Source organism: Branchiostoma lanceolatum, chromosome 1 (assembly GCF_035083965.1).
Source record: "Branchiostoma lanceolatum isolate klBraLanc5 chromosome 1, klBraLanc5.hap2, whole genome shotgun sequence".
Classification (NCBI taxonomy): Eukaryota; Metazoa; Chordata; class Leptocardii; order Amphioxiformes; family Branchiostomatidae; genus Branchiostoma; species Branchiostoma lanceolatum.
Window position 1 is genome coordinate 8,706,897 of NC_089722.1, and position 12,821 is coordinate 8,719,717.

The following is a 12,821-nucleotide window of genomic DNA, read 5'->3' on the forward strand; positions in this document are numbered from 1 at the left end:
AATAAGTCAGTCAGTAACAACGTTTCTATGCAAAAAAATCAAGTTTTATTTGACTATTTTGACAGTAGGCCTCCACAAGACTGACTGCAAATATACTGTTTACTACTATGTCTTTCCTGTATGTACAATGTTCACAGTTCCCTACATGACTCAATTATACACTAGTCTTTCACAGACACGATTACAGTGTGCTAAAACTCATGAATTATTTTCTAGTCTTCTATAGGAAATGTTGATCAAAGGCATACATTTACTCATATTTTTCACTAGTCTAGTACAATGTAAAAGTAGAAAGGAGGTAATATTCTGACAGTAGTTTTTCACCAACTGCTAGAACTTCAATACGAGGGACTTAGGCAGCTAAACAGTCTCTAGTTTTTTATAGAAAGAATGAATATGTGATTTTCTCTAACCATGTAGTTTTACACAAGAGTAGTAAAATCAAATTGGAAGTTTGTTACATAGGCCATTTCTGTTATATAATATCATACAACGGAGTTTTACAGCTTGCCTGCCAAACTACATCACATAAGATGGACACAATTGGAGATTTCTTTTAAGTGATTCTCACATTTGACATGTTAGTAATCTGACCTGGTATCCCCCTCCCCCATCCAAATATACCTATCTCCTACTCAATTCTGCTACCACATGAAATGATTTACTTAACAATTGCAAAGACATGCTTTACCATATTGGGAGACTGCAAGCTGACAAGTGTAAAAGCTCAAGGAAGTTAGTTTTTTTCATAACGCATGTTTCCCAACTGCCCGTATATAGGGTGTAGGGTAACCATGTGCTACCGCCCGACAACCATCTGTTTGAGGTCCTTGAGGCTGTGTTCTCTAGCGACCTGTAGGGCGTGGTCCAAGGCATGGATCTGCACCAACAGCTTAGCTACCTGCTTAATGTTCTCTCTGCAAGGGAAGGGTACACGAGAATGAGCGAGTTATAGAGTGAACAAAACAGCAGTTGATAAACAAGCTTCAAGTAGACACCTTGCTTATTCTATATGAAAATCAAGGCTTCGTTGCCATCACTGTGACAGTAACTTTAACGATCTAAAACCTTCTTTGTTTAAATGTGAGGTTCAACATCAAACCCCAGAACAACCAATCAATCAAACAGAGAAAGCGAGACACAAAATAATGATTCTCCAGAAATTGTGACTTCAGGTCAAGGTGACACAATTGCTTAGCCGCTAGTATGATAACTGTTGACCACTTCTTTTGTGGCCCTTGTATGTTATCATTTTATGTAGTTACTAAATTCCCATAGCTTTAGCATGCTACAACAAATACTGTGGATTTCCTGCAAATAATGTGGATTTTTGGAGACAATTCATTACATTTTTCTGTTCCTTAGACACATGAAATCTGTAAAAATGAGTAAAAGTTAACATTTTACCCATCATTCATAGTGCATATGAAGACTTAAAAGTCACACTTTGTTGTATGGTGTATTGTTTCGACCCCCTCACCTTGCTTTTCTTCTGTCTATGTCGGGACAGCCGATGCTGTTCTTGTGCAGGGTGTTGGCGGAGTGGCTGAGGTAACGGGCTAAGTTCTGTAAGGGGGGCAGGGTCTCGTCACCCTCTACACCAGCAAACCACTGCCGCGGAAAACTGGAAATAATCTGCAGAGGCAAGAGGGGAAGATTTTAACTACAAGTAATATTCAGCAAAATATGATACTCACAACAAGACAAGACTATTCCATTTTTTTTAATTTTCAGGGGTGACATTCAGGAAGACTTTAAGACTTCTTTATGTTGCAATAACTATCTTTGCAGCAAGTTAATTGCTCTTGCTCCCTTAACTCTTTAATTTTGGGAAATACAAAAACAGAACATCACTGAAAGTATTTCAGAACAGGCATTTTACATTAACTTTGAAATAAACAGTCTATTGTCTATCAACCATCAATGGGCATCAAGTGCTGATACATGGTGGCTGTAGAAATCTACAGTGAAGAACAATTACAGCACCACTCACCTTCTGACTCTTCTCGATGCTGTCGTCGTTGACTTCCGAGTTCTGCAGAGCCAGCAGCATGTACCTGTTGAGCAGGCCGTCCACACACAGCTCCATCAGCGGCTCCCGGGCCAGGATACTGTGCCACTGCAGCATGTTGCCTAGCAACTGGAGGGAGGCAAGCAAACTTAGCATGTGCAATCTAAGTCTTGATCTCCTATAGATCATCTAACGTCATTTTAAAAGCTTAAAATATCAATTTAATTAGCATGCTGTCCTCCATACAATTTCTTTATCTCTGTCATAAAATACACAGTAAGTGAATTATTATGGCTTTTACTATTTGCATCATTTCGAGAATTTCTAATCACCATCCAAAAGTGACGTGAAAAATGAAGTCTTTGATAGAGGTTGAGAAATTACCTTCACACAGGACCAGAATTGTCTCTGCAAAAAGTAGTAGGCTCCTGAAGACTTGTTCTCCAACACCCTGAAATAAAAGGAGTGCAGGTTACTTCCAGATGTACAGTCTTGCTAATTATAACCCCAGTTTAATGGACTTATGCCACTACCACACAATATCACAATTCAACTTTTACCAATTTAAATATGTATACAAACGAAATAAATGATGACTGACTGATTGTGACTACCCACCCTTTGGGATACAGTGGCATGAAGACGTCATCGTCCAGAGTTTTTCTCATCCTGCCCAGCACGGTCCTGAGAAGCGCCTGTGTGGCCTTGTTGTCCCCCGCCACGGTAGGGTAGTCGTCCACCAGTCTCTGCACCATGGTCACAAACCTCTGGGTCTGACGGGTAGACATGGGGTCCCACACATGCTCAGCAAGACCTAAGAAGTAGATGATGATTGTTGCACAGTTTTTATTGTTACTTGAGAACATCTATATATATAATACAACCCTTTATGTTTGGGACTGCATTGTAAACACTGCAATAACTACCGACACATTTGTGAAACGTCAGCATTAATAAAACACAATGTTGAGTACAAAGATTTTCGTTATTCAAGACCTGGGGGGGGTAGATCTCTGTGAACTCGAGAAAACTGGAACCCCTACATGAACATTGGTGTTCATATCATGACATTAGGTTCCACACATTCTTACCTAGACAAGTTAACACACTAAGATAATTTCCTACATCAAAACAAATGAAATGTATAATTTTGCCTAAAACAATACATTCAAACAAAATCAACACCAGGCTTCACACATTTTTAGTTTGACAAACATTTAACAATGTGTTCACCTAAAAAATAAAAAGAACCTATGGACAACTATTTGTCAGTAACAGTAACACAGTTACCAAACTTGTATTCACATCACATGTAGCAATCATAAACTGGGTTCTGCCTGCCACCTACAAAAAGCATGAGAAAAAATTGTACAGCAGTCCCAGTCAGTCTCCAAACTCTGCTTCAGTTCACACCGCATTTCACCTACCGGTAAGTTTCTGCAGTACCACTTTTTCAACTATGCTAGGGAGGAGCTTGACATCAGGGTCATCATCGGTGAGCTGGGTCGTCTCTCGGAAGCCGTAAAACAGCAAAGAGTCATACCAAGCCATATCTTCTAGATCTTGTGCGTTGGCCTGAGAAAAAACAAAACACATACATTGTCTTGAATAAACTGTACATTTCTCTAACAATGCTAATACATAATAACTTCCTTAAACCTTTACAGATTATGGGTGGCTCCAAATTTGTAGCATTAATATCAAGACAGGTTCATTTCTGATCAATACTTATTTAACCAAGGTTCCTTCTTCTCAAGGTTTCAATTTAAAACTTTCATATTCATCAGGTGACATTGAGATAACTGCACGTTAGTGCACAACTATCAGTAAAGAAAAATTTCTTAGAGCTTGTGAAGACAAGACAGTACCTTGAGCGGGTTCCATGTGAGGAGCTCCAGCCTCACAAATGGTGTGAAGAGTTTGGGGAGACACAGCGAGATGTAAGCTTCTCTGTACGGCTCTCCAAAGTCGTACTTCCACCTCTCAAACTTGGTCTTGATTGCTCGGAAGGTGCAGAAGTCGTCCACTACATCCTCAAAGATCTTCCCTGCCTCCGTCACAATGCGATCTGCGAAGAAACAAGTCCTTCAATGTCTTTAATGTTATCTATTTCCGAATAATTTTTAGAATAATAGTGCAGCCTTAAAGTAAGAATTGTTACAAAAATATTTACAATATGATTTAAATTTGAATTTTTTCAGCAGTCTTGTATCAGATGTGGAGTTCTTAGATAGTGTCAGTGAGATAATTGTATTGCTTCGTCCTGTTTGAAGAATGGGGAAAGCATGCCATGAGTTGTTCACCTTTTTCTGAGTTAAACCTGAGTATGTCTGTCTCCTGTTCCTCCTCATCACTGGACATGCCCTCGTGATGGGGGACTGGAGGATCCATGGCTTGTCTGGCACGGCGGCGTCTAGACCTACAGACAAAAAATCACCATGAGAAAAACACACATCCTAAACCTTCCAAACATAGTCTGTTGTGTCAGTGTGTGTGTAGCAGTTTCATGGTCACCTTTTGCATTTAAAACCTAGTTACATAACTAACTGGAAAGATTTGACAAACAAGTCCCTCCACTTGGTTATCACCTGCAGTACCAGTATTCAGTACTGCATTGACAACACAAACATCTCTGTGAAGGCAGCTGTACCTAACTACCAATAGGTACATGTACTAGCATCAACAACTCAGTGAATGATTTTCAATCTCAACCACATAGTAACTTACTAACACAAGTAATATGACTATATCTACATTTGTATTTCTAGTATCTAACAGTCAGCAATGTCAAACTCTATCTGAAGGTAAACTGTACCTAGACCCCTCATACAATGTACTTAGTGAAGTATCAGCAGTTGTTGCAGGTAGTAGCACTGGTACATGCTACCACCTGTGTGCCACACTCTCTGTCCATGGGCCCACTGTACTGACTAACCAACCTTCTGGATTAACACATCTGCAGAGACAATAACCATTGTATCCGACCTTCGCGCCTCCCTCTCAGCTATTCTTCTCTTCTTGACCTCTGCAAAGCCAGGTGAGTCTCTGCCCAGCGTGTCCAGATTCCCCGCTGCTTTGTCTAAGGGAGAAAGCAATAAACTGTTTTAACATATGTTTGTTTGATCCTTTGTTTTTAACATACAACAAGTTGTGGATTATAGATGTTGCAAATCTACAACCAAGGTTTACAGTGTATCCACAGTAAATCATCCTTACCGTCTTACGCCTGTCTTAACCTCATTTACATATTATCATTCTGGTTAAATACCTGTGGGGCTACATAGTCTTTTCAGTCAATGACAAACGATAGCAATGTCTATCTGAAACGTCTGGCAAATTACAAAACCAGTTGCTTGATTAACTTTTGTATTATGTATATCATCTTTACTTTGTTTTCAATGACACAGACAACAAATAAAACTGTGAACAAATTGTTACGCTTTAAAAATACATGCGTGAATTAGACAAAACACACATTAAACATCTCATTTTACATAAGGAGCTACACGTACCTAAAAATACAGTACTAGGCAAACACAACAATATGACATTTTGGGTAACAGGAATCAGAAATCAGTTCTGATGAGAGTTTTTGAACTTACTGGTTTTGTTCATCTGTTCCTCACTCTCATCTTTAGTGTCGTCCTGGCGACGCTGTACAAACCTCTCGGCCCGTTGCCGTAGCAATGTGTGCATGGCAGTCTCCAATTGGTCGATTTTGGGGGCCTGCAGGAACAGAGGGAGAGAGTTGGATCATCATATCTGTATGGGTAACTGTTTCAACTGAAGGCATTAGAATAGGACAAGGACATCCCACACAAAGTGGACATGTAGATGCACACCATATCTGTTTCGGTATTGTGCAGCTGATTTAACCTCCCTTTGGCATTTCACACCAGCATCAATGAAAGAGAACAATAAAGAATTCCGTTTTGATGGCAAATTGAGGCATCCACAAGTTATGCTGCACTTGAATTCATTGGCTTTGAGTTTGGAAGTGCTGGTACAGTCAATACCCTGTGTTTTACAGATGATGACTTTAACTCAAAAATTTACATTCAATGTTAAAAATGTCCATGTTCAAGAAATTGTTGCAAAGTCACTGCTCGTCAAAGATATACATGAGATCCTTTAGATATCATAGAAGAACATTAGAAATGCTTTTGGTCTATCAGGCATCATCATTTTCTATTAGTAACTGTCGAAGTCATTTGTGATAAGCACAGCCTACTAAAATGATAATCTGCAATCATTGATAAAGACAGTTGAGATGAGTGAATACATGACATGTGTCTGTCAGCTGGCTGCATGCATCTCACATATCTGACAAGCTATGAGATAAGCTTGAGATATGCATACATATACGTGTGTATGTTGTTCTATGTATTTTTTTAAAAATGACTGGGTAAGTATTCAAGAAGTGCAAAGACACCATAATCTGAAACATTTTCATAGTCAAGTTCCATAGTTAACAGATTTAGAGCAATGCTTTAGATGTAAATATGATGAAGCCATATCATAGTCAGAAAGGAAATGCTTCATACACTTGACATAAGTTTCACAATTCAAAAGAAGAAACCTCCAACAACCATCTTAAATTTAACTGAATGTATTGGAGAGTTTGATGGGTAAGTCAATGCACAGCAGCTATCATCACATTACTAATGTTTATCTCTAAACTCACTTTCTAACCACATGTTAACACGCACACACACACACACACACACACTCACACACAACCATATATAACTAATGTGTTCACACTGCAACTGCCACTTTGCAAATCTTACAAGTCTAATGTGGACTGAGTCAATGGAAAGGAAGGGAGGCAGCTTCCCAATAGCCACACTATCAAAATCTACCCTGTACTTTGGGCAAGTACAGTAAACTGGTGACAACTGTTAACATAACAGTAAAACACTGTCCAGAAACTAACTTTCCTTACTGGTCCTGAGGGAGGTCAACAATGATTAATCCACAGCCATCTCACTTGAAGAGTACAGTAGTGTAAATATAGAGCCACTCCTTGAGTTTTTCTGTTTTTCTACCTATAGTTTTGATACTCCAGAATGTCTGAGCACAAACCCCTGCCTACACCCCCGGCTATTATGGCTTGCTGCCTCCCTGTCAAGACGTACCTTCTCATTTAGACATTCTACCAAGTCTCTCACATACCCCCTCATCTCTTGGAAGAACGTGAACTGTTGCTCTACATCGTCTGCCGACCCCTCGATGTCATCGACAACGTTCACGGAGGAGTCCATATCAAAGGTGTGTTTATCGTGCTCGCGCTGGTGGGCAGAGTGTACCTGCTTCAAGGAATCCAACCTTGCAACACATACAATCATTTTTAATACCAGCACACGGAAATCATATCTAAACAGGAGACAGCAGAATCTGCAGTTTACAAGGACAACATTTTTTCACATGTTACTGGTAAGATACATGTTACGACTAACAATTGTGCATGTTAATCAAAACTGAATGTAGAGAAAAAGCTGGAGGCTCAGGGCAACCAACATTAAACGGGACATCGACTGGAGACAGGGATAGGAGAAATTAAAACAAGAAAAAACAGAGGAAAGAGGATGGTAGAGACTAGGAAAATGATAGTTAGCAGTTACTTCTATTGTCATTGCTTTAATTTTCCTTCTTAACTACAACATCTGCACCTACCTGTCCCTCAGTCGGTCCTTCACAGACTCCAGGGTAACCGCTGGCAGCTGACTGGGAGGTACCATTGGGCCTGAGGTGGGGGCCATGGAGGGGAGGTTGTACCCTCCACTGTAGGGCTGTACCACTGGCTGGGGGGTGCCCATGTACACAGAAGGCTGCTGGTACATATACTGCTGCGGGTAGTAGTTATAGTCCTGCTGGGGTTGGGTGGTCTGGACCTATGGGGTTTAAAACATATTGGTAACACGGAACACAAAGCTTGCAAGAAGTGACAGAACATAAATCATCAGTGCATTCACACAACAGTTGCTGCTGCAGTAACTTGTTTGTACTTGAAAATGCAAATGCCAATAAATCATGACGGCTAGCTTCAATCCACCTTACTTGGGCCAATACTATTGATTACCTTTCTTTACTTGAGTAATAGCTTACAAATCTCATTTCTTTCTCTGAAAGTTAAAAGATGTGACAGCAGTTTGCTTTATTTTGCCACTAAATTGGAAAATTCTATCAGGCACAATCAAAGGTTCCCAAAGGCTGTTACCTTGTTCCATGATGGCTTGCCTACAGAGGGCATTACCTTGCTCAGAGATAGCCCTGCTAAGGTGGTGGTTGCCATGGTTACCTGTGGAATGCTAACACCCTTCCTGATCTGCTCCTGCTCCCACCTCTTCACTTCCTCATCCTGGTCCCGCTCACCCTCCTCACTGTCACTCCCTGACAAGAAAAGCAAAATATAAATGTAGATTGAAGATTTCATACTTCCATTAGATACTTACGTGAATTCCTTGTTTCCTATATCATTGTGAATTTCTCTTTGATTCTGTCTATGCATTTTTTCACTGGCTTCCATAAGGCAACAGACATGAATGTACATGTAGCAAGATATGAAGACAGGAAATTAGATATCCTTTGATAACCTACTGGGACCTTTCTGGGACTTTTGACCTAACTTTCCATCCCCTACATGCCTAGCATTTGGAAATATGTGAAACACAGACACACCAAAAATAATACCTCCCATTTCAAAGTGATAACAAATACTCAAGACTTGAAATTGGAGTCCTTCTTCATCAGCACCTTGCCCTACATTCTAATTTGTTCCTGTAGTACGACTAATGAAAAAAACATGATAAAGGTTTTTGTTAGAATATTCTTCCTTCATACCTTCTAACACTTCCATGATGTCCTCCCTACGAGTTCGCGTCGGGTTGGCTCCGCGGAAGTCGATCCTCTCCTCCTCGCTGTCGCTCCTATCGTTCTCGTCTTCCCGTACCAGACGGGACTTCTCTCCCTGGAACTTCTGTGTGTCGTCCAGTGGAACGAAGTCCTCCCCTCCCATCTCCCGCATCATCTGTCGACGCTTCCTGGCAGCGTGGATTGTGGCAGCATCAGGGATAACACCTATTAAAATATGATATAGAATTTTTTATTAAATACACACAGTTTGCCACATTGCACACTTCAAAGTTTGAGCAAATGGTAGGGACCAATGCATACAAACCTGAAAAAAATGCACAAATCTACTAATATCTTCTTAAATCATCCTATGATTGTACAAATGTTTTCTTTGTAACGTCAGGGCGGCACTCTTGGAGAACAGGGGGTCACTGACACAAGGGCCAGCTGGCAGGCATATGCCGAAAATAGATTTATATAGAACATTATCTACAGCTGCTATGCATCAATACTGATGCCTACAGATGATTGATTAATTGATTGATTGTTAAGTGTGAATATACATTACCTGCTCTGATGTTGGGTTTGAACTTCTCCTCCTTCTCTCCATCCTCTCCTTCCTTCTGTTCCTTCTCCTGCCCATTGTCCAGGCTGACCAGCGTGTTCTGAGCATCCCGCAGGGACTTCAGCTTCTCTGCACTGTACTCACCGAGGGACACCTGTGTGTTCACCTGGAAGGAAATTCAATAACATGAGATGTTTTGTTGTCATATAAATCACATTCCATGTCTGTAATGTGTTGAGTCTTATTGTGGGTGATTCACTCACTCGTTCGCATTGTATATGTCACAAGTGAAATACATTCTTGCTTGAAGCATGTGTACTTACTTAAAAGATGACAGACGTAATAATGTTGGCCAGCTATTTCTGCATTTTAGTAACATTACTTTTCTTTTGTGCACAAAGTATGTAACTTAATATCAGCTATGAAATTCATAATCATAGTTTTTCCTGCTTTACATATTTATGCATTTAGACATGGATTTACAAGTACATGTAGATTTTGGCAACACAATCAGCAACTAGGAAATGCCAACCTTCTTGTCTTTCTCCTCCTTTTCTTTCCTCATTTGTTCTTCCTTCCATTCCTTCTTCAGTTTGCTGGCGACCCGTTTGCTATGACTGGACTTCTTGACCCGGAACATCTCGGTTTCACATCCTATGAAAAACATGGAATATATTATAATATTATAAGAGATTGGAAGATGGGAAGACCAGATCTTCAACACGCCCCAGGGGCTGGGGATCACCAGAACCGACTGGAGGGCACAGGGAAACATTAACAATGGCGCCTATGTCATATTTGCTCGCGGCAGCTCACAATAATATACATTTGAATATATATGTGAAATTTCCATCTTAAAGTAAGCTTGCCGGCAGCTTCGGGCCGTCATTCGGCTTTTTGTCGCAAAATCACACGAGATCTCGCGAAACTCGCAAAACAGGGCGAGATCTCGCGAGGTGACATCAGAACTTCAAATCTAAATGTATTACCACTCGCGGACGTGTACTGAGCTTTCTCTTAATGCTACTGCCCTGCAGTTTTCGCCATCATCTTAATGACAAATATACCTACAATTTGGTATAAATTCTGACACCGTAGCACGGGGAGACGTTATTCTATATCATTTCAAAGTTAGGACATGTCATGCATACAAAAAACAGCGACCGTTACTTTCTGTTACTTTCTTCTCCGCCAATCTTCAACCAATCTTCCCCAGACAAGAACTGGCGCCTTGCTCTGACGTTTTTGTACGCAAAATAACTTAGACCGCATGTCTGAAAAGAAATTTCGTCTAACTGGAGGTAAAGTTTGGCGGGAAGTTGGAAATGGGCCAGTTCGGACGCCATTTTCCGGTCTGTCGCAAATATACAAATGTAACTGCCTCCTTTGTCAGTACTGGACAACCAGTACGGAAGTGGTCGTCAGAACAGGAGCTCCAGTACTGAGACTTTCTCAGTACTGGACTTCCTGTACTGGGCAGCTTCAGTACTGGGAACCCTCCTGTCTGGACTGGAAACCGAGTGCTGAGACTAACGACCGTCTAACGTTATTTTCAGGGCTGCATCTCTTCGATGCTGTTTCCCCACTTCAAAGCTATTGTTTGGAAAACGTTCGAATGAAGAAAGAAAAAAATACAGTATCACATTCTGTTGGGTGTGGGCTCGAATAAAGTTCTAAACGGGAACTATACGCGGCTACAGCCTCTTTTCTGAAGATGTGGCGTGAGTGTGTACGCTTGGTTTGAGGTTGCCCACTACTACTGCCTACAGTATCACATTCTGTTACGTTTCAACGACGACAACATATCCTTGTGGCTTGTGCCTTTATCGGAAGAAAACGTACACTGAAATAATAATGTACTTTATATTTAAATACCTACCAAAATCTATGTCCATAACCAAGGCACAAAGCAGTACTACCTAAACGTTAGTATGTACATGTACAAGCATTGAAATGTACAGACAACTAAATCCAAAACTGTCCAGTCGGTCCAAACAATGGATCATCCCAGTACCGTATAGAACGTGAGTACAGGACGCCCAGTTCCGAAATAATTTGAGGTCTCGGCTTCCAGTACTGAAGTCTCACTATTTACTGGTAAATCCAGTACGGAACCCGTTACATCCGTAAATCGGCACTCGGTTATCCAGTGCTGAATGACCTCCGCACTGGGTAACCAGTACCGAATGACAGTTGACCTAGCCGGAACGCAAATCCGTACTGGAACCCGAGTACCGAGAGGCGTTCAGCTCTGGAACCCGAGTACCGAAACAAATTCAGTTCTGGACGTCCAGTGCTGACGAAGCTTCGGTACTGGAATAAAGCCGTTCCGTACTGGAATCCTTGTACGGAACATCCTTCCGTACTGGGGGCCGAGTATCGGCGCTATTTTCTCCACGGTTTCCGTACTGGGCGCCCAGTAAGGAGCCGGTTACATCTGTATATTTGCCGGTCTGTCGCAAAATCGCTAATTTGCATAAAATGGCCGAAATCTAATGTCGGTAGGTCGTGTCCCTGTGGAGGGTCTATGCCGAGATCGAGAGCAGACCAGCCTGGCGAGCCCTATGCATGTCTGCAGCCGCCATGCATCAGACACTGATGCCTGCGAACGATTGATTGATTGATTACTGTCTGCGGAAAAAAAGTTTATCTAAAACAACAACTACGCTGTCCATACAAATATATCCACTTATCTCTGCTATAATGCCATTTCATTTCTTTGAATATTACGTGGCTGAAAGTGGGTTTGACAAAAATATGTCTGGGATACGATGATCGTGTTTTTGTTCGGGCGACAATAAATTTACTAGACTTCACTTTCTACTCGTTGTTTTCAGCTGGTTATTTTCTATATTCGCCATTCTTACCTTCTTCCTCATCGAAACTGAGCAGACTGGGCGCCTTCTTCCCAGGAGTTGCCGTTTTGTCTACCGTTTTGTCCGCCTTTTTCCACTTCTCCTTCTTGCTCTGCAGGATCACGCCATGCGTGCTGCCAGGCGAGCTGGCGCCAGACCCGGGGCCCTGGCTTTCCACCATCGGCAAGTCGCCAAGACCTGGAATTTGCACATCTTTGTTTTCATCAGACTCTTCCGAGTCATTTCTTCTGCGAAAATTTTGCTGTTTCCTCTTAGCAAACATGGTTTTAAAGAAGATTCTAACTAAAATTCAACCCCCGATCTCTTTTCAGACATCTCTGCACCTAAATCAAAATGGCGGGGTCATCAATAAGGAATGATGGGTAATGATTTCCACAGCAAAATTTTCGACAATTTTGTAGACAAAATGCAATGCACCAACATAATTTTCTCAAAAATATTGTAATATGTAATAAAATATGGCAAAATATCCATGTTATTCTTGTTTTTACTGTCAAAATCATATTCTTAGCAG

The 12,821-nt window shown here is 41.1% G+C and overlaps 1 protein-coding gene across 3 annotated transcripts; it reads right to left on the reverse strand.

The window, feature by feature from the left end:
• Positions 1-22: 22 nt before the first annotated feature.
• Positions 23-12,651, reverse strand: LOC136438431 (PAX3- and PAX7-binding protein 1-like). 3 transcript variants are annotated; one of them, XM_066433395.1, is made up of 17 exons: positions 12,299-12,651; positions 9,964-10,085; positions 9,435-9,597; positions 8,855-9,091; positions 8,313-8,404; positions 7,688-7,905; positions 7,150-7,339; positions 5,614-5,737; positions 4,997-5,090; positions 4,315-4,430; positions 3,880-4,079; positions 3,439-3,586; positions 2,630-2,825; positions 2,396-2,462; positions 1,994-2,140; positions 1,481-1,635; positions 23-917 (listed from the first exon to the last, which is right to left on the reverse strand). In XM_066433395.1, exons 1-17 carry the CDS (start codon positions 12,567-12,569, stop codon positions 800-802), a joined length of 2,658 nt encoding a protein of 885 aa, XP_066289492.1. In that variant the 5' UTR covers positions 12,570-12,651; the 3' UTR covers positions 23-799. The 3 variants fall into 3 exon arrangements, with proteins under 3 accessions (XP_066289492.1, XP_066289415.1, XP_066289336.1); XM_066433318.1 differs by having other exon boundaries at positions 8,268-8,404; XM_066433239.1 differs by having other exon boundaries at positions 8,232-8,404.
• Between the last annotated feature and the right edge of the window lie 170 nt (positions 12,652-12,821).

Bases quoted from the DNA above. Each gene is read 5' to 3' on its own strand.
- LOC136438431 (XM_066433239.1), bottom strand. From the start codon at position 12,569: ATGTTTGCTAAGAGGAAACAGCAAAATTTTCGCAGAAGAAATGACTCG. The intron at 4,080-4,314 runs GTGAACAACTCA...GTTTCTTCGCAG, and splicing joins CAGGTTTAACTCAGAAAAAG to ATCGCATTGTGACGGAGGCA. The intron at 2,463-2,629 runs GTGGGTAGTCAC...CTTTTATTTCAG, and splicing joins ATGCCACTGTATCCCAAAGG to GGTGTTGGAGAACAAGTCTT.